Source organism: Alosa pseudoharengus, unplaced genomic scaffold (genome assembly GCF_046254945.1).
Source record: "Alosa pseudoharengus isolate Yale_2024_CS ecotype anadromous, Long Island Sound unplaced genomic scaffold, YU_APseudo_1.1 YU_APseudo_1.1_scf_7, whole genome shotgun sequence".
NCBI classification, from domain to species: Eukaryota; Metazoa; Chordata; class Actinopteri; order Clupeiformes; family Clupeidae; genus Alosa; species Alosa pseudoharengus.
In genome coordinates, this window is record NW_027468859.1 from 36,633,217 (window position 1) to 36,654,845 (window position 21,629).

The 21,629-nt window shown below is 43.7% G+C and overlaps 1 protein-coding gene across 2 annotated transcripts in view; it reads right to left on the bottom strand.

Annotated features, from left to right (window-relative positions):
* LOC143110211 (3',5'-cyclic-AMP phosphodiesterase 7B-like) overlaps positions 1–17,547 on the bottom strand; it is a 77,675-nt gene extending 60,128 nt beyond the window's left edge. The window contains exons 1-2 of one of the 2 annotated variants that reach the window (XM_076273100.1): positions 17,225–17,547; positions 9,669–9,729 (exon numbers count right to left, since the gene is read on the bottom strand). In XM_076273100.1, coding sequence (XP_076129215.1) covers positions 9,669–9,729; positions 17,225–17,245 — 82 coding nt within the window. In that variant the 5' untranslated portion in view covers positions 17,246–17,547. Of the gene's footprint in view, positions 1–603; positions 1,225–9,668; positions 9,730–17,224 lie in introns of those variants that run through there. The other variant, XM_076273099.1, reaches the window with a different exon arrangement.
* Between the last annotated feature and the right edge of the window lie 4,082 nt (positions 17,548–21,629).

Here is a 21,629-nt window from a genome sequence, read left to right on the forward strand (position 1 = left end):
CACCATATCCCATTAACCATAACGTTACTTCACCATATCCCATTAACCATAACGTTACTCCCATTAACCAGAACGTTACTTCACCATAATCCATTAACCAGACCGTTACATCAGCATATCCCATTAACCAGACCGTTACTTCACCATATCCCATTAACCAGAACGTTACTTCACCATATCCCATTAACCATAACGTTACTTCACCATATCCCATTAACCAGAACGTTACTTCACCATATCCCATTAACCAGAACGTTACTCCCATTAACCAGAACGTTACTTCACCATATCCCATTAACCAAAATGTTACTTCACCATATCCCATTAACCATAACGTTACTTCAGCATATCCCATTAACCATAACGTTACTTCACCATATCCTATTAACCAGAACGTTACTTCAGCATATCCCATTAACCAGAACGTTACTTCACCATATCCCATTAACCATAACGTTACTTTGGTGTCCCATTTACCATTTTTCACACCATTCAATTATTCATGCTTCATGGTATTCCATTAACCATACTCCATAAAATCACTATGCACATGCTACTTCACAGTGTCCAATCAACCATACTTCACACATCCCCATTCATTACCTGTGAGGCACGAGCAGGCGTCCTCTGCCTCTGCCCTACGGGGGCCCAGGAGGGTCAATCTAGCCCTCCACACGGTGCGTATGCGTTTCAGGAGGGCCGGGAGCTCCAGGGGAAGCCCCCCGCACTGTACCGGGGCCCCCAGGGGCCAAACCCAGGCCGGCACGGACCCCGACCGCGACCGGGATGTGGACTCCGACCCGGGCCCCTCCCTGGCCCTCAGAGTCTGGTCTCTGACGCCGGTCCATAGCCCGTTCAGCACGGGCATGCTCCTCGAGGCTGAGCGCCGGACGGTCCTCAGAGCAATGCCACTGGTTTTGACCCACACAACAGCAGTGGTCCCTGATGAGCCAGTCGGCGCCTAAGATTCACGAGCTGAACCGAGCCGAATTTGCAGACGACGAGCCGCTCGGCTGTCCGAGAGAAATGGTTGGGTGGGCGGACAGACGGCGGTCAGAAAGCAGAAAGCGAGAGAGCAGAGTGCAGCGCCAGGTCTCCTGTCCTCTCCGTGCTGTGTCTCATGCGTATGTGTGACATTCCTCTTCCCTCTCCCTCTCTCTTCCCTCTCTCTCTCTTTCTCTTCTTTCCACTCCTTCGCTCACACACTCCGACGAGTCCCACACTCCCCCTCGAGCTGCCTGTTCTACTCTTTCAACTCTGCCCTCCCTCTCTCCATGCTACAGTTCAAAGTCTCTCTCTCTCTCTCCCTCTCTCTCTCTCTCCCTCATTCTGCTGCCGGAGTCGTGTGCAGAGCGATGAGTACATTTAAACTGCCTTGCTGAGCAGCTCAACTCATCAGGCGGTGTGTGAGAAAATGCGTGCACGCGCGACAGAGAGGGAGAGTGAGTGAAAGAGGGAGGGAGATAGAGAGAGAGAGAGAGAGAGAGAGTGGGAGGGAAGGGGGGGATTAGTGATTCAGAGGGAAGTGTACACCCATATGCATACACACACACACACACACACACATACATACATGTTTACGTGTGCGTTACAGATATACAACTAGAGACAAGTAATCTACTCAATGTCTAGATCTCTGGCACAAGAAGCTTTCAGATAGTGTGATGATAGTGCTGCTCACACTCTTACTGGACACAAGTGTCCTGTCTGCAGCATTTCTGACAACAATAAACACATCAACAATGAGCTTGTCCCCAAAACAAACAGGACTATCTAGTGCTGGGCGGTATGACCAAAAATGTATATCACGGTATTTTTCTAAATTCTTACGGTTTCACGGTATATGACGGTATTTTTTTTTCCATGCATAATCAGATGTTCACAGCATTTTCTACAGGTTGAGAGAGGAATTGCTGCAGTACATTGACTAAGGATGGTCTATTTTACTGTCATGATGTAGAATAACTCCACACTAGTGGTAATGCAGTTTTGCATGGCCCCAGAAAATGATGCTGTTTACAAAGAGCCACTCATGATTCTAATGAAGAATCTAATCAGAATGCAAAGACAATTGCAGTCAAAATACAGAACTTTTACTGTGCAAATTTCATAAAAAGTAGTGCAACTTTATACTTTTTTGAAAATTTTAAATGAAACCTCTCTGCTAATATGCTTACTCTGTCAAATAGGCCTATCAGAAACATGCCTTATTGTTATTGTGTGGTTTACATGACGTTAGTGGTAGGCTAACGTTAACTTCATGTGGATGTGGATGTCTTGTTAGCCTGCCATGAGCTTCGGTTCGATTCGCTAGGCAAAACATTAACAAAAAAGTTTGTTTTGGTGCACTGATGACAGTCAGGATCATTTCTAACTAGCCAGCTAGTATTGCTCAGTGCATGGCTATAACATGCTTTACTTGCTACCTGGATAATTTCAGCGAATATTCTTAAGGTGAGATGAATGATAAGCTCATTAGTGCTGCCACTAACGACTAATTTTCTAACGACTAATCTTTCGACTAATTTTTCGATTAGTCGACTAATCTAAACGACTATTTTTTTTTAAAATCAAGTGTTTGTTATTTTGTTGTGTACGTTTTATTTTGAACTCAACTAAAGGGAAAACGTAAAATATATATCACCCTACTTTTGTTAGAAGCTGTATTACTGTAAGTAAACTGTTCAAAAACATTATGTATTAAAAAAAAACACCAATTTAAAATGCTACCTTCAGATCTACAGTAATGTCAGACCTTTGATAGACTTTATTTGTATGCCAGTGTTGCCATCGACATAGACAACTTCTTTGACCTGAGGCCCGGTCATGGCATACTTTGGGGTCATAGGGCCCACCTACATGAACCCACCCCCCATCAAATTATCATTATTATTACATTACATTACATTTGGCTGACGCATTTTTAACAACATGGTAAACAGTTTAAGTTTTAGAGCAATTCTCAACAATATTAGGACAATTTAAAAAACATAAGAATAAGTACAGTAAGAATAAGTGCATCAGTGAGTGCTGTTTTTAACAGTTACGTGTCCGTTTAAGACGGCTGGTGAGTGCTAGGATCAGCAAGACTTGTTGTAAGTGTTGCTATGAGAGGAGATGTTCTCTAAAGAGCTGGGTCTTCAGGAGTTTTTTGAAAATGGAGAGGGATGTCCCTGCCCTTGTAGGAACTGGCAGTGTGTTCCACCAACGAGGAACAACAGATGAGAAAAGTTTGGATTGGCCTGAGCGTACCGGAGGTAGAGCTAGACGTCGTTCGTCTGAGGAGCGCAGCGGTCTGGAGGTAGCGTATGTCTGTATGAAGGCATTCAAGTAGGTGGGAGCAGAACCGGAGACTACTTTGTAGGCAAGCGTTAGAGCCTTGAATTTGATGCGGGCCGCCATAGGTAGCCAATGTAGCTGGATGAGTAGCGGGGTAACATGTGCCCTCTTGGGTTGGTTGTAGACCAGGCGCGCCGCCGCGTTCTGGATCATCTGAAGTGGTTTCACTGCGCAGGCTGGGAGACCTTCCAGGAGGGTGTTGCAGTAGTCGAGTCGTGAGATGACTATTGCCTGAACCAGAAGTTGGGTGGCATCTTGAGTTAAGTAAGCCCTGATTTTCCGTATATTGTAGAGTGCGAAACGGCATGACCGGGCGACTGAGGCAACATGATCTGAGAAGTTTAGTTGGTTGTCGAGAACAACTCCTAGATTTCTTGCAGTCCTGGTAGGTGAAACAGACAGGGAGTCAAATTTGATGTTGATGTCGTGGTGTATGGTAGGTTTAGCTGGGAGGACCAGCAGTTCAGTCTTTGAGAGGTTCAGCTGGAGGTGGTGTGCCTTCATCCATGTAGCTATGTCTGAGAGGCAATCCGAGATCCGTGCTGAAACCAAGGGGTCATCAGGTGGAAAGGACAGATAGAGCTGTGTGTCGTCTGCATATCAGTGGTATGAGAAGCCATGCGAACGGATAATCTGTCCCAAGGAGGTGGTGTAGATAGCAAAGAGAAGGGGGCCCAGTACTGAGCCCTGGGGGACCCCTGTGGTGAGATGGTGAGGTGCAGATAGCTGACCAAGCCATGATACGTTAAACGAGCGTCCTGTGAGGTAGGATTCAAACCAGGAGAGAGCAGAACCGGAGATTCCCATGTTAGCGAGTATAGAGAGAAGGATGCGGTGATTAACCGTGTCAAAGGCAGCCGATAAGTCAAGCAGAATGAGTACTGATGACCGAGCGGTCGCCCTGGCTTCTTTTAAGGCTTCTGTTACAGACAGCAGAGCCGTTTCGGTAGAGTGGCCGCTTTTGAACCCAGACTGATTTGGATCCAGAAGGTTGTTCTGTGAAAGGAAGTCAGAGACCTGTTTGGAGACTGCTCGTTCAATGCCTTTGGATAGGAAAGGCAGGAGTGAGACAGGGCGGTAGTTCTCGACTTGAGCAGGGTTGAGAGAAGCTTTCTTAAGTAACGGTGTTACCCGGGCCATTTTGAACGCTGTTGGAAATGTGCCGGAGGTTAGCGAGGCATTGATCACGTGTGTGATTGCTGGTGCGATGGTCGGGCTGATGGACTGAAGTAGGCTCTTAGGTATAGGGTCCAGCGAGCATGTGGTAGGACGGCTGCATGTCAGGAGTCTAGATACTTCATTCTCGGAGAGAGGCGTGAATGCTGAAAAAGATGATCTAGCAGTCCCTAGAGGTTGTAGGAGTGCGGTATCTGAGTCAGATGCGTGTAGTGGGCATGTAGAGAATTGACTGCTGATTGCCGCCACTTTGTTTGTAAAAAATGAGGCGAGGGTATCTGCAGTAAGGCTGGATGGAGGAGGAGGCATCTGAGGGTTGAGTAGCGATTTGAAGGTTGAAAAAAGCTTTCGAGTGTCTGTAGCGCTGTTGATTTTGTCATTGTAGAAAGCCGTCTTAGCAGCAGTGATGCTGGCTGAGAAGGAAGTCAGGAGTGTCTGGTAGTTTTTGAGGTCATCAGTTAGTTTGGATTTGTGCCATTTCCTCTCCGCGGCTCTGAGTTTGGTGCGCTGCGATCGGAGGGTATCATTTAGCCATGGATGAGAGTGTTTGGATCGAGCTGGCCTTGTGGTAAGAGGGCACAGCTCGTCTAGACACGAGCTCAGTGTGGAGCAGAGCGAGTCTGTGGCCTCATTAACCTCCAGAGAGGAGAAGGTGTTGAGTGGAGGTAGACCGGAGGCAACCACAGAGGAAAAGTGCGTTGGAGACAGGTTCCGGATGTTGCGGCGGAACGTGACCATCGGCTGAGGAGCCGGAGGCTGTTCTGTCAGGCTGACGTTGAACTGGATGAAGAAGTGGTCAGAAAGATGGAGAGGCGTCACCGTGAGGGTGTCTGTGCTGCAGTTCCGAGTGAAGATCAAGTCAAGCTCTTTGCCAGCTTTGTGTGTCGGTGGGCTTTGAACCAGTTTGAGGTCAAAGGAGTGGATCAGGGCCAAAAAGTCCGCTGAGCCTGGGGCATCTAAGTGGATGTTGATATCGCCGAGAACAAGAAGCGGACAGTCATGCTCAGGGATGGAGGACAGCAGAGTGTCAAGTTCGTCCAAAAAGTCGCCTAGTTGGCCTGGAGGGCGGTAGATGACCAGCACGTAGAGTTTTGCTGGGGCGATCACTGTGATGGCATGGAATTCGAATGAGACATATTTGTTTGAAGGCAGTAGCGGGGTGAATTTCCATTTGTTGGAGATCAGCAGGCCCGCCCCACCTCCTCGTCCAGATGGACGAGGGGTGTGGGATAGTGTAAGGTTAGTGGAGATTGCAGCCAGGGTGGCTGTGTTCTATGGTTTGATCCAAGTCTCAGTGAGAGCAAGGAGTTCCAACGAAAGATGGTTGGCATAGCCAGCTATGAAGTCCGTTTTGTTGACTGCGGATTGACAGTTCCACAAGCTCATGGAGAAAGAGGTTTCTGTAGGTGAGGACCGTTTAAGTTGCTGTAGGTTAAGGCGATTTCTGCCCCTTTTGTTATACATGCACTTCAAAGCAGCCAGTGTTTAAAGTGCTAACATTGTTCACAAAAAGTTTGAAAACATGCACATCAGAGGACTGCTTTACTAATGTAAAATATAATTAGAATAGTTCCATTGCTTTTGCATGGTTGCATGATAAATACTTCTCAAAACAGCAGCAATTATATGGGTGTCATCGTTTTGGGATGTTTCCCTCATGCAAGCATCATATACTGGTAGGCAAATGGAAAGAATATTTACATATTTAATTATGCCACAAGCTTTTGGCCACGTTATTCAAATTTGACTATACAATACTCTAGATAGTGTATTATAGTCTGTGCTCTGTTTTTATGGAAGTTGCATAAATCCACATTGTTCTATTAAATGTAGTTTCATAATTAAATAGCTTTCCAATAGGTTGAATTGGAGATTTGCTACCAACGTTATCAAGTGGTTTCAGTTTCTCTCGCGCATTGAATGAACGCTCATACCACCATTTAATTGTATGCCTCTATGTTTGATGACACCAAATTAGCAAGTAATTCATACTGATTGCAGAAAAGTTTGTTTTCTTTTTCTGTCGGTCCGCGGTTCCTTGATCAATTGCGCAGCAAATTCTCAGACGAAGCCCCGGGAATAATTTCACTCCGCGGCTCCGGACCAGCAATGTCCACGTTACGGCCGGTGCTGGTCCGCGCGGCCCATAGTTTGAGAAACGCTGGACTTTGAAAGGCGACAGGAGTTGAGGACTTTGCAAATGAGCCTAACATCAGCATGTTCAAAACAAGTAGGCTACAGGCACTTTGCGCGTCTTACCACATAGGTTACTTCACTTTATCAGTTGGCTTGAACGCTAAAAAAATATGCGTCGTGACTTATTGACCATGGGAAATGACGCGCACCTTGATTGTTGATATCACGGGCGGCGGCATGTTCGGTTTAAAGTTTTTTTGTATGAATGAATTACAGTAATGACACGCCGTTGCGTTGTCAACGTGAGACACTTCACTTCATTTATTTCAATTTCCACAATAGGCTACTATATTAGTCAGAGTCTGGACTAGCGTAACCTACTAGCTTATTCCCCCCACTTAGCTCTGCCTAATAATTAATTGCGCTGAAAGCAGGCAGGCACGCAGCTTTGCTGCTGGCGTTAACACTTGCGTGCATAGTGGGGTTTAAAACATGCCAAAGTCTTAGTAGCCTGTTTAACATCCAAAGACAGTCATTGTACTTTTCAAGAGTTAATAACATAGAGTTAATATAACATTACAGCCGTGTGAGACCAAAAATAAATAGGCGGTCAATAGTAAAACGACTCATCGACTAAAAAAATTGCCGTCGACTAATTTTCATGGTCGATTAGGTCGACTAAGTCGACTAATCGCGGCAGCACTAAAGCTCATTAAACTTCACTGTGTTCAGTGGGTTGCTAACTAACGACATCACCTACTAGCCAGCTAGCTACAGCTGTTGATTAATCTCAATAGAATTTTCGTGACGGTAAATCCCTTTCAATGCACTATCCCTTAACGTTTTTCCTTAACTAAAGAAACAATTTAAGGTATTCTGTGCAACACCCTTAAATAAACCTCTTATCTAAGGAGAAATGAAGCCTTATGGGTCATACTTCAGGGGAAAAACTTAAGGTGTTTTGTGTTTACCCTCACTATGCCTCGCAGTGGCATCATGCGTGCGTGTGAAAAAAGTCCCGTCTGAAACACTGTCGCGCAGCGTTCCAAACGTTGTGTAATCAAATAGCATATCATAACGAAAATACACACCGGTATACGGTGTGAACCGGTATACCGCCCAGCACTAGGACTATCTAGGATTGACTTTGCATTGGTTTGTCAAATGTGTACTGATATCTTAACCTTCTACCCCCCCCCCCCCACCACACACACACACACACACACACACACACACACACACAGACAAGATGTTTGAACTGTGCAATGACAACTGTAAATTAAAATTGACCTTATCATCATTGAGTTTTCAGCAGCATACAGCAGGATAGCACACTGAAGCTCTAACTACACACACACTGACACACACAGTCACACACACACACTCACACAACCAGGGACATCCCCCATACACACACACACATGGACACACACAGACACACACACAGACACACACACACACACACACACAGAACAGAGGAACAAGAACAGCCCTAGGCTGGAGGGGAAAGCGGAAGCTTGTCACAGGGCATGTGTCTGTGAGACTGTGCATCACAGCTAATGAAATATGAGTCCGCATAAGAGCTAATGAAATATGAGTCCGCATAAGAGCTAATGAAATATGAGTCCGCATAACGTGAGAACCTCTCCTCATACACAGCACACTTACTTAACAACACACAACCTTACATAGTGCAATGTATGACAACCACATGAATAATTAATCAGAAATATACACAAACACAAACTTATTTTAATTTGTTGGCACAACACACTTACTGTAATTAGAAAACAATACTTTGTCAAGGCAAGTATACTTACTGTAATGTGACACAAGCCTACATACTATAATGAGACAACCGTACACTGCTACCATGCACTACACTTCAAACACACTATGGCCCAGTGTCCCATAGGTGGATTAAGCCTAGTCCTAGATTACTGCAATGGAGATTTTCATTGAGGTTTAAATCTAGCACTTGACTTAATCCACATATGGGAAACGTACCTCTCATGTCCTATATGAAGATCAGGCCTTACATCAGCCAATATTCTCTAATCTCGTACACATTCTTGTCCCATTCACTAGTCTTTAAGCTCTGAAATGATTGACAGGGATAGGGCTTACGTGGTGGCAGACACACACACTTTACTGAGACGCACAACCTATGTGCCAGTTACTCACTGACACACACTGACACAGTGTACTTAACCCGACGCGCAACCTATGTGCCAGTTACTCACTGACACACACTGACACAGTGTACTTAACCCGACGCGCAACCTATGTTCCAGTTACTCACTGACACACACTGACATAGTAGTGTACTTCAAGAGACGCAAACTAACTGACACTCACTGACACGTAGTGTACTTCAAGAGACGCAAACTAACTGACACTCACTGACACGTAGTGTACTTCAAGAGAAGCAAACTCACTGACACGTAGTGTACTTCAAGAGACTTCAAGAGAGTTCAAGAGACACATACTCACTTACAGCGCAAAAAGTGGCACAAGGTGGATTCAGGTCACACTGCAGTGGTTGGCGTGACAGATTGTGCATTCGTGACCTTAACCGGATCGTTCCTTCGTCTTCTCGGCAGACACCTTCACAAACGGCTCTTCTCTTGCGCGGCCAATACCGGCATGTGATTTCCCCACATGTCGCCATGGCAAAGCCCGCCACTTCCCCCGACCCCTGATGGGCACTGTGGCTCAAGCGGCTGATTGTTTGCTTTCGAGCATGTGTTTGTGTTTACGGTTTCTGTTCTCGCCCCGAGCGCGGGAGAGCGACTGCAAGGGGGAGAACGGGAACAGAACGTTACCGGGAGCGATCGACCGAGACGCCAGGCGGCACATGTCAAAGAGGGAAAGGCTTCATTGGGGGGAGGGTGTGTGTGTGTGTGTGTGTGTGTGTGTGTGTGTGTGTGTGTGTGTGTTTGCAACCAGCTCGGCAGACAAACAGGGAGCATAGAAATGAAGAATGCCAAAGTGATTCAATAACACTGCTTACTTACCCAGCATGCGAACCCGGATGGCATTCTGATCTGGACCTTCAAACGCTATCTGCCCACACCTCTGGTTGGGGATGGACAATGGTGGCAAGAACAGAAAGACAGAAAGGAAGAATTAATATGCCATTATTACATGAATTAGACCCTTTTATTTTTTCATACCTGTTGACTCAGACAGTGTCCTGGGCCATTACCCCCCCCCCCCCACCCCCCCACAGACGTTCACACGCGTGAACCGCATGCCTTCCAGGCCCAGAGAGGAGGGAAGCAGCACATGACTTCCTGTTTCACAAACACCTCAAACAGGATCCGCTCTTCCCAGTGACCTACTGTTTGGCTCCCAGTCAACGCGCATTCCTCTAGCCACGGCAGCACGTCCATCTCAAGCTCACTGGCCAGAGTGGGAAAGATCCTACGTTTGAAACTATTCGGCTTCTTTGACACACATATATAGACGACATCAAACTGTCTGGTCTTCAGTCAATATTCACCATTACAATGGCAACAGTACTTCCCATCTTTCAACTAACAAGCAAAACATATTTGTTTTCAAACCATCAGCCAGTTTAAGTATAGTATAAGTATACTTATACTATACTATACTTCAGTAGCAAAACATATTTGTTTTCAAACCATCAGCCAGTGTCCAGTGTCTCCCACTAGTGTTTGTTGATCCTACTGTAGTATAGACCCTATTCTGAGAACATCAAGCGCAGTTTGGTGCTCTTGGCAAGTTAAATGTATTATTATTATTATTTATTATTATTATTATTATTATTATTTGGTGCTATTGGCAAGGAGTCGGGCACCTGAATACATATGCTACGTTCCAGACAACTTGGAAGTTGGTTTATCTCCAACTTGGAATTTCCCAGTTGCGTTCCAGACCTGGACGTCATGACTTTTAACATTTAACAAAAAAAATACAATAGAGTGTCACTCAAAGTCTGAGTCCCTACTTCTAAACTTGGGGCAAGTACATGTTCCCCGGAATTGAAACCTCCACCTCGGACTTCTGAGTTGTCAGGCATGTGGGAAACAACACAGTACAACCCTTTCAGTTTGCACCAATTGCCAGGCATGCATCTGTTTTTAGCACCTTTTTATTCCTTAGCTCTATTAATAGATGGCCCTAAGGTTTCTGGGTAGTGTAGTTAATTAACCCAACTATGTTTGGCTCTGCCCCCATGAACTTTCTCTAATTAGTCTTCGCACTTCACCTTCTGCTCCTGACACACATGAGGAGCAGAGAGATAAAGTTAGTCGTACAGGGTCAGACATAACTGTAGAACTTTGATATAAAAATGTAAACATAAACTTTCTGAAGGGAGCCCACAGTCAAGTGTCCTCTCAATATGCCTAACGTCTAGAGACTTTTAGACAAGACTAAAAGTCTTGTCTAAAAGGAAGGATGAAAGTATGCATATGTTGATATTTTCATGTTATAGAAAACACCTTGACTTGAATGATTCCGCTTATTGTTATTACCCTGATGAAGGTGTAAGGGAACGGTGAAACATTAGTCAGATAAAATAATTTTGTGCATCAGAAGTTTGAGTGTGCCACAGAACCTTTTTCTTCGGTTGAAGTGTTAATTAGTTAATTAGTTGGTCAGCATCTCAACAAGGACACACTTTTACTTATTCATGATGATATATATAGTGACATCGCATAGGAATTAATGAGTTCATGCTAGGTTGGAATTTTTAAGCGTATGACAAAGAAACTTTTATATAAAATAATAATAATACATTTAACTTGTATAGTGCAAAAATGTGGGTCTTCATGAATGCCCATGGGAAAGTGTGAGGCTCAAGGTCAGCTTTGGGGATGACTAGACAGTGCACAACTATCTTTGTTTTTGAATTTCTAAGCACCTACTAGACTACAAATGCTGGTATTCAGCCTTATTTTGTGTAAACCTTGGGATGGGATACATATTTAGGCCACATTAAGCTTACACCCAGTTATACTTCACTATACCATGAACTTAATATTAAATTTAACAGTAATTGTGCCATGTGCCTAGAAGATCTAAATGTGTGCATGCATTGCATTGTAATGTACTTCAGAAGATCAAGTGCAAAGTAAACATACTCCAGCAGGGTCTAATAGCCTTGCATGCCCCATCTATTCCCTCCCCAACACCCTCTACGTGGCACTGACAACTTGGCAACTTCAACCATAAACAGTTCCTGGAACAAATCTCCCACACACAACAAAACAAAACAAAACAAAACAAAACAAAACAACACAAAATCTCTCATATTTTTTAAAGCCTAAATATTGGCAGGTAGGAAACTGTGAACAGGTGGCCACACATATCACTGCGTAGGAGTGATCCTTGTTGGAATGTGAATACTATTATTACTTCTCATGCTTCATTTAAATGATTTTCATTGAGAAGATGTTTTTAATCTCAAGGGTGTTGGAGTGGGGTGAACACTCTCATGTATACATGATATCTGTGTTTGTGTCCTCTGGGAACAGGCCATTGGTGCTTGTGACATCTTTCTCTAGCAACAAAACAACACAATACATCAATTAAAATACACAGTAAATATGAAATGAATAGAGAGGGCACACAGTGCCACAGTTGCTGATTTCAAATGTGTTGTGTCTGCTTTGCTTGCTATACAATGAATTATTTGATGTGACAGTATATCGTACGACAACAAAAAACATGTATTTTGCACAAAGCCCTTCCAGAAACCAAAGGTTCTATTCATAGCGCCACGAACAACAAGCATCGCCTCTAAATAAATGACTGTAGACAGAGTCCATGGCTTGATCCGCTCTAGTAATCAGTAATCACATAACTATTACATTGATGGTGTCAGGAATTTGAATTTATAACTTAGCCTACTGGATTTTTTCCATCACGCCTACTAAACAGGACTGTTGAAAACTTCCTCATTTCACTAAAGCAGCATTACTGGTAGGCCTACTTGCCCTCCGCTGCTTAGCTTGTTTGTCCCAACCAGAGCTAGTGAGCGGAGCTGAGCGGTGCGTATATCCCGCTCCTCGCTCAGGTGGCCGTGCACTCGGCCGCTCCTCCGCTCAAATTCACGTCAGGCCACTCCGCTCAATTTCGCTCCCCGCTCCACTTCAAAATCCTCCTGCTCCAGTGAAATCGCTCCATGCTCGCTCCAATTTAAAGCCGAATTGTCACCTTAGAAAACTTAAATCCCAAAGAACTAAGAGCAACGGCAATGTCACTCATAGAACATGTATTGTAAAATGTATTGTAAAAGATGCAACACCGACAGTGCAACAACGAACAATCTTGCCAACGTCACTACACATAAGCCTAAAACTAAAAGGATACGTGGGATTAATTGCCTAATTAATACAGGTTTAGCATCCGAGTTTTACTTCAGCCTTACTTAAAGCATAGGCTATTCAAATTGCTCACGTTTTTCTTTGATCTTTGCTTAGCACACTCATGTTTCCGCGATGTGTATTCCAAAATAAATCTCACTGGAACAGTGTCACCACATAGTTGTTCTTGCTCTACATTGTTAGTATCTAGTTGTTTTGTAGGAATAGTACGCTTGTAAGCCCTATGACTTTCAGTTTCTAAAATATTTAGCGACTTCATCCCCAACGAACTTACTGTAACAACGGCATGCTGGACTAGTCCTATGTGCTACGGACTCTGGGACAATGCATTCTGGGATACGGGGGAGAACTCTGGGGGTTGTTTGTGTGTGTTAATGCCTTTATTTACTGTTTTAATGTCCGTGTTTTAGTGTAGCGTGTTACCCTTTTAGGTCTTCCTCGTGTCTGATCCTTTTTGTGTGGGGGGCTGCGTCCACTCCTGTATGTGTAGTGTGTGTGTGTGTTTGACATGCCTAGTGTGCGCTGTTTTCATGATTTTTATTCTCTCCCATGATTCTGAATGCTAGCCCATAAAAGCTTCTCTTGAACAAAGCTCTGCCTATGCCTAATCCGTTACAATTTGTTTGTTTTGAATTGTAGCGGTTATGGTTACACTATGAAGATGTGAGGTCAGGGTGGATTTGGGCATGCCTCACTCTCGTGGCGTGAGCGGTATCGGAGCGAATATGGAGCGGGACAGAGCGGCCGCTGAATAAAAAAGCGATTTTGAACTTGAGTTTGTCCCAACCCTGCTTTTGAACTCGAGTTTGTCCCAACCCTGCTTTTGAACTTCAGCTTGTCCCAACCCTGCTTTTAAACTTGAGTTTGTCTCCCCAATGGCTTGTTTGTCCCAACCCTGCTTTTGAACTTGAGTTTGTCTCCCCAAATGGCCTCCACTGCTTAGCTTGTTTGTCCCAACCCTGCTTTTGAACTTGAGTTTGTCTCCCCAAATGGCCATGGTCAGTGAGGGTCTCATCTTGTCTCGAATCACATGGTATGGCAGTGAAGCTGAAAGGAAGCTAATGTACAGTAGGCTACACCCCCTGGTCCCCTCACATTAAGGGCCGCTCACATGAGGAACTAGATAACTAGTATAACAACAGGAGCATCCACAATGACCTATAATAAGGAAAGTCTCCCCTTGAGTTGATGAAATGTGATGTCTAAAATTAGATGGATACTGATTGGCTGTCAGCATTTTATTATTCTCGAATTCTCCCCAATTAAAGGCCAATTCACACAAAAGTTTTACGACGAGACAATCATTTTGCAGAGACAAGTGACAGTGGTGTGAATTAAACGTTACAAGGCGTTGACAGATGTTTCAAAATATTTGTCATGTCAAATTGCTGGTGTGAGGTTTTAGAACAATTTTATGTCATGGTGTTTGTGACATATTGTCTTACACAGAAGAAATAACACGATTTTATTCCATAAACATTGCAAGACTTACAATTCCAGGCAAAATTGTTAATGCCAATATGCAAAGTTTAGCTAGTTAGCTTCAGCCAGACTCCCCCTGCAGGTCAAAATGTACGAATTATTCTTTTACCATTCCAAACAAGACATCTATACTGAGGAAACAGCACACACAATGTTTATTATCAGCTTATTAATCTTCAATAACTCAAAATGATATAGGCATTGAAAGAGGGGTATGACCAAAGATGCTACTCACATTGAGTTCAGCCTAATACATAGCCTATACCAGACCTTGCATGTGGCTTGTCTGACCCTGGGTAACTGAGAAACACACACATATTCTCACATTCACGCTGGTCCTACGTGCTTCTTAAACTGACAGACGTGAGCAACTCAGAGGGAATATAATGTACAAAATGCACTGCTTTGGTATGTTTATATAGAAAAGCAACAGGCTTGGCTTAACACAAACTCCTGGTAAGCTGTTCACTGTGAGTGTGACGTTGTGTGTTTGTCAATGTTTACACCTACCCCCCCATCTCTCTCAGTCACTGTCTGTTTGGCTCTGATAGACTGTGTTCCTAGTATACATTAGTGATCTGACTAAGATGTGATATACATTAGTGATCTGACTAAGATGTAATATACATTAGTGATCTGACTAAGATGTGATATACATTAGTGATATATATCTTATCTGGATTCAGTGTTTAGAGTTTCATTGTGTGTATGTAGTATGTACTGTGTGTGTGTGTGCACTAATGTAACTGTGTGTCTCTATGTCAAGTACTTGGTGCATAAGGTTAACTTAAATAGCTTAGCCAAAACAATCATAACATTTCCCACATCATACATATCTCCTCTTTCCCATCTCTGGTGGAATATCTCTCTCCATTCCCTCCCTCTCTCTCTTTCTTCTTCTTCTCAACCATCTTTCCTCACATCCTGTTGATCCAGAGTTGTCCTTTTTCGGATTCTTATGTTGTCTTGTGTCAGCACTTACTTCAACACACACACACACACACACACACACACACACACACACAGACTGCACACTCCATGTACCCTCTCTCTTTCACTCTCTCTCTCAAACAGAACACACACAATTTCATCAAAAACAAATTCAGAGTTTGACCACCACTCTTTCGTGGAATGGCAGAGTGTAATGAATCTACAGCTTTAAAATATAACACCGGTCCAGAATACAGGAACCGTCTGTGCCCTTATAAGCAATGTGGTATTAGTTTAGTCTCTGACAGAGTACATGTATAACTGACACTGAAATAAGTCAGTATAAGTTGAATCGGTTTATAAAGTAGGCCTATAGGGTATACAGCCCTCAATGATCACTGAATAACTATCAACTATATTGATCTTGCATCAACAAGAACTTTTACTCTATTATTATTATTAAATTCTGCAATTCTGTTTATAGTTTGGAAAATCTGGTATAGACTTATTCGGAGTGCAGAGGACACACGTACAATGAATTCATTTAGAGGCGACAGTGCGAATAAAAGTGATATATAGGTACGCCTAGGCCAAAACTTAGAGCGTTTCAAAGCACAGATGAGAGCTGACTTTTGTGTGGACTGCGCCATGCAACTGTGGAAATACAATGGTTACACTTTGAGTGGTTATTATGTAACTACCTTGGTATACAAAGGCATTACATTACAGCCATAACGTGTGACCAAATGTTTTTACAACCCTATCTGTCGCCGGATAAGGCTCTTATCGCTCGCAATTTGCCTGCCCTGAGCCATCTCGAGCTCACTGGACACTAGGAAAAGATCCGCTTCCTGTCTTCCTTCCATCTGCAGTTTCTGTCTTTTCACAATAACGACAGCGGGAGCTCAGCTCGGGCGGCTTCTGCCGAGACATCGAATCATAAGTGTCGGCCATCCTGGGCCATGTCTCGGGTTGGCTTAAGTAGTCAACGACTATGCATTATCCTGATATTCATCAGACTGCAAGATAGCCTAAGCTATAGCCACATCTGCTTCGCATCGATCTCAGCGAATCCTATTTCGCTTTGAATTTATCTGGCTTAGTAATCAGCTTGTTTGATTTGAAACAACGATAGCAACCTGTGGCGATTTCCCCCCAATGTGTGTTCGCGTTAACATTACGTCCCCATGCACTACGGAAAGCTACTTGTGGGAGATACACACAACAGCAGTTCACTAAAGCCAGGCAGGCTAAGTGTTGGCATGCGCAGCCGCTAGTGTGATTTGCGTTGTGTCGATGCAATGGATAGGGGCAGAATATTAAACGCCATGGCTTGACAAAGGGCCCGGTGTTCGTGCCACAGGGGATCGGTATCTGAGAGCTAATCATCGTCGATTTTAAGACAAGCAAGCTTCCTGCGCAATGTGTGCGTGGGATGCATTTTGCATGCTGGTTGAGAGACAACAGCCTTGCGATTACGGTATCCGCTGTCAATTGTGCGCAGTGACAGAATCCCCTGTAGACCCAATATATAGGAACTGACAGTTGTAGAAAAATACATCTATTTGAAATGAAGTCCATTAAGAAAATGTCGCAGCCTACTATGTTAGTTTTATGTTGATTCCATAAAAAAAACAACCAATAAACACAAAATTACAAAGTGTTATTCTTGGTTAAGGAATGAAAAAAGGAAATCACAATACAACCCCACTTCTTCCCCGTTAGCAGCTACCCAAACTCCCATAGCAAGCTTACACTAAGCAGAAAAACAACACAATATCACAAAGAAACAAATGTGTACGTACCTCAACCATTAAACAAGACATTTAACCATTGTGGAAAACCAGAGGTGCGTGAATGTTGTGGAATCTCGCGCGGACAAAGTGCTCTCATGTAGGCAGACACGACGCGCGGCACAGACTCTAGCCGCATGCGAGACCGGGTAGGAATTTTAAAAAGCTGCGTCCAACGGAGAAAAAAGAGGAAATGGATCTCTTTCTGTCTTACTGTCACTTTGATTCCAGTTGTTATGCTCGTGGGGAGCTCTAGGCCGCCCTGAATTGTGCAGGGTTAAGTTTACTGTACGAACGCGCGCCCTCGAGTAGTGGAGGTTGGGCGCGCGACCGACACGTCGTACAGTACCGCGTGCCGCTGCTGCGGAGACAGAGGGAGTGGCAGTGAAGGACATTGGGCGGGCCCAATGGCCAAACGACCAATCACATTTAGCCGTTTCGATTCGCTAGAGTCAACAATAACACTAGGCCTGAGCCAGAGCAGCAATAAATGTTGAATTCTAGTGATTGTGTGATGTAGGCTACTTTTGTACATTTTGAATTCTAGTGATTGTGTGATGTAGGCTACTTTTGTACATTTTGAATTCTAGTGATTGTGTGATGTACTTTTGTACATTTTGAATTAATTGATGGAAATTGTATTAGTTTATAAACAGAAACATATCCATGGGACTAACCAAACACAACACGCAAACTGCACCCGACCATGTTAGGCCCTCTCTTTCAATTTTTCTTCATCTCTGTATTTCTCAAACACACACGCACACACACACTGTTGTGTTGCCACTTACATAGTAGTTTTATGAATTCAATCTCACAAATTCAATAGTTGAAAATATCAAATGAGCTTTTGACCCAGCCAACTGTTGTGATTTCTTTACCGTATTTTCTTTGTCACGTGTGATTTGGTGTGCAGACAAATCTGCTGTGGTGATCGGGACGTTCCTCTGGTGATGACAAAGAATAAGCGTGGTGGGCTGGCTGGCCGGCCGGCCTCGATGCCCGGGGTGCCTGTGGCGGCCAGATGTCAAATTTGACGCTGATTAGACACAGGAGAACAGACACACACACACACACACACACACACACTGAACAGCTGGACTCTCGGGCCGTTCTCGGGGCGTTCTCGCGACCCATTGAGAAGTGTAGTTCTGAGAAGCACACTCCTTAGAATCATCTGGCCTGGCTAGGTCGGGTCAAGCTGGGTCTGGAGGACGGAGGGAGGGGGGAAAGGGCGTTGTTGTCTGAGACGAGCTCTCACACTCCACTCTGCACATCCTCCACACGGCGTGCACTACAAGGGCAGAAGATGAGTGTGTGTGTGTGTGTATGTGTGTGATGAGCCTGTTGAGCTGCTTCCTGGGACATTCTTAAAGACGCTCTTCCCTCCTTTCAGTCTCTCTTTTCTTTTCTCTGTCTGTGAGTGTGTCTCTCTCTCTGTTTATCTCTCACACACACTGACTTGTGTACACACTGAGAGCACAGGTTTCACACACACACACACACTTTTTTCTTTCTTTATCTCCCCTTCCCTCCCTCTGTCTCTCTCTCACACACACACACAGACACACACACAGATATACTCTCTCTCTCTCACACACACACACACACACAGATATACTCTCTCTCTCTCTCTCACACACACACACACACACACACACACACACACACACACACATACTCTCTCTCTCACACACACACTCACACACACACACAGAACCTTTTCAGTGCAGTGTTGCCAAAGCTCGTGTTACGAATGGCAGTATATCACAAAAGAAAGAAAGAAAAAATACAGCAATGTGGGTATAAACATGTGACTACAAAATGAACAGTAGAAATCATTGTAGGATGATAGCTCACACATGTGCATATTTGTCTACTAACACAAACACAGGTTTACTCACAGCAAGTCCCTCAGATTGTGACATTTTAAGACATATTGTGCTGCCATAAGATGCTTTTTGGAAGTCAGTGATAAAGGTCTGTCTTGCAGTAAATTGTCAATGTTTCACAGTGGAAAGTGCTCCTCTGTCTCAGAGAAACAAACAAGAGAGGACGAGGAATAGCCACATTATTCAAAGCATATTTTCAGTGTAAACAATTACCACTTGGAGAATTTTCATCATTTGAATACCCTCATCAAGTGTTTCTTCTTTTTTACAGGTCCCCAAAATTTCCCTCACGGGATCAAAAGAGTATATATACTTATACATCAAGGATTGAATTGATCTACTTGACACCCCTAACCTTACTCAGTATGTACAGGGGCCAGCACCCTCCCTTGGCCACACCCTTAACCTCGTCATCACAAATGCTCTCAATGTCTCGACAGCCGTTAAGGAACTGGCCCTATAGCTGATCATTTCTTTGTGTTCTTTGATATGTCGATGTCCCCACACATTTGGAACAGAGGATGAGAAAGCGGGTCATCAATGACCAAATGCAGTATGTGCTCTTTTTGAGCAGGCACTCTCACAGACCGCTGGTCAACTGTCAAGGCCAGTAGATGATTTATTGAATAATTTTAATTCAAAAGTGGTACATATCATGGATGCCATATCCCCAAATTCAAAACAGTCAAAGACAAACAAAAAGCACGATGGAAACAAAATCCAACAGTTATACAACAGATTCCTCCCCTTTTCAGGAAGACTGAAAGCAAATGGCACCGACATAAACTTCAGATCCACTATCTGAAAGAAATGCTCCACACATATAACTCTGAGATATGCAATTAGACATCATTAGACATTTCTCTAACATTATCAGGTGAGCTATAACCAACACTTATGTGCAATTCTCAACAGTTGAGAAGTTAATGAATCCCACCTCTCAGCTAGATTCTGCGCTTCTCTCAATGGATGAATTTAATGAATTAGCATCTTTTTACAAAGGGAAATTGGTAAAAAAAAACATATATTCTCAGTTACCAATAACTACCAACCACTACCTGGAACCATCAGCTGCAAAGGGGGGAACTCAACTTGATGTCAGGATTCAGTCTGATAGACGACAAAACAGTACAAAATCTTAACTCTTCCTGATGTGGCCTGTATCTCAAATCTGTCTTTCACCTACTTACGGTTGGTGTGCTTCAAATGTAAAATGTATCACTTTAGTCTAGCACTTTTCAAGAAAGCACCTGAAAACAGCTGTCGTAAAGCCCTCACTCAAAAAGAAAAACTTGGATACTTGCATCTTAAACAATTACAGGCCCATATCCAACCTGCCATTTATTGGCAAAATGATTGAAAAACACCTTTTAATCAACTAACTGCCTTTCTGTCAGGTTTCTGTGCCAATCACAGCCTGTATCAAGGTTTTACATTCAAATACAGGTGCAGGCAAAACATCAGCTACTTGACCTCAGAGCACTGTTACCGTAGATCAGTGATTCTTAAACTAGGGGTCGCGACCACAAATGGGGTCGCCAAAAACTTCCGTGGGGTCGCCAATTATTTTCTGTATTCAGTCTGAAATTATTATTAGATGAAACAAAGGAAAATAATATTGGCCTTTTCTGCCTTTTTCTTATTTACACGCTGTTAAGAGAAGAGAGAGAAATGTTTTCGTCTTTCAATGAGATCTGGTTCAGCCTATGGGCTACTGGTCCGCTGATAGTTCAATGTAACTATCTGCTCCACTACGCAAACTCAACTTGTTCCCGCTATTTTAAGTAAAACAAAACAAAAGACATAGCTAGCCTACTAGCCAAAATGGACAGGTGGCTGCTTAAAAAATTGAACAAAAGCTAGGAAGTGCCATCTACCAGTGCGTCTACTCCTCCGTGATCCTCAGATGGGACAAGTCTACAGGCCGGTGAGAATAAAAAAGAACAAACGGCGCGTCGACTTTATCAGAAAGAATTTCTGAAATATGGATTCACTTGCCAAGTTAAAGATAACCTCGACCACCCACAATGTGTGATTTGCGGCGATGTTCTGGCGAATGAGAGCTTAAAACCTGTCAAAATGAAACGACATCTCAAAATACAGATGTCGGCTCAGTGGAGGAAAATCTCCGTGTCGCCGTATGCAGCATTCCTCCTAGAATTAACTTGCTATGTTCACGGAAGCATGCCCACTCTTCCCATTGAAATTGTTAAAGATAGTAAACCAGAAAAGGGAAATAAAAAAATATTGTTATTGTTATCGCCATAAATATAATTAATGTAACGTTGTAGGCCTAATGCTGCATGTGTAGGCTATGTGTGTGCGTGCTTGTATGTGCGCGCGCTACGCACATAGCGCTATGATCTGATTTGGCGGCAGCCTACACTTGTTTAATCGTGATTGTTTGGTTTTCTCGGTTCTTGTTCATATGGAGTAAATAAAACAAATGACTTTGCTTTCTAGTTTTTGCTTGATTTAGTTGTTAACGTTTGAGGGGTGTATTTGAGTAAGGACTTGAGTAAGAA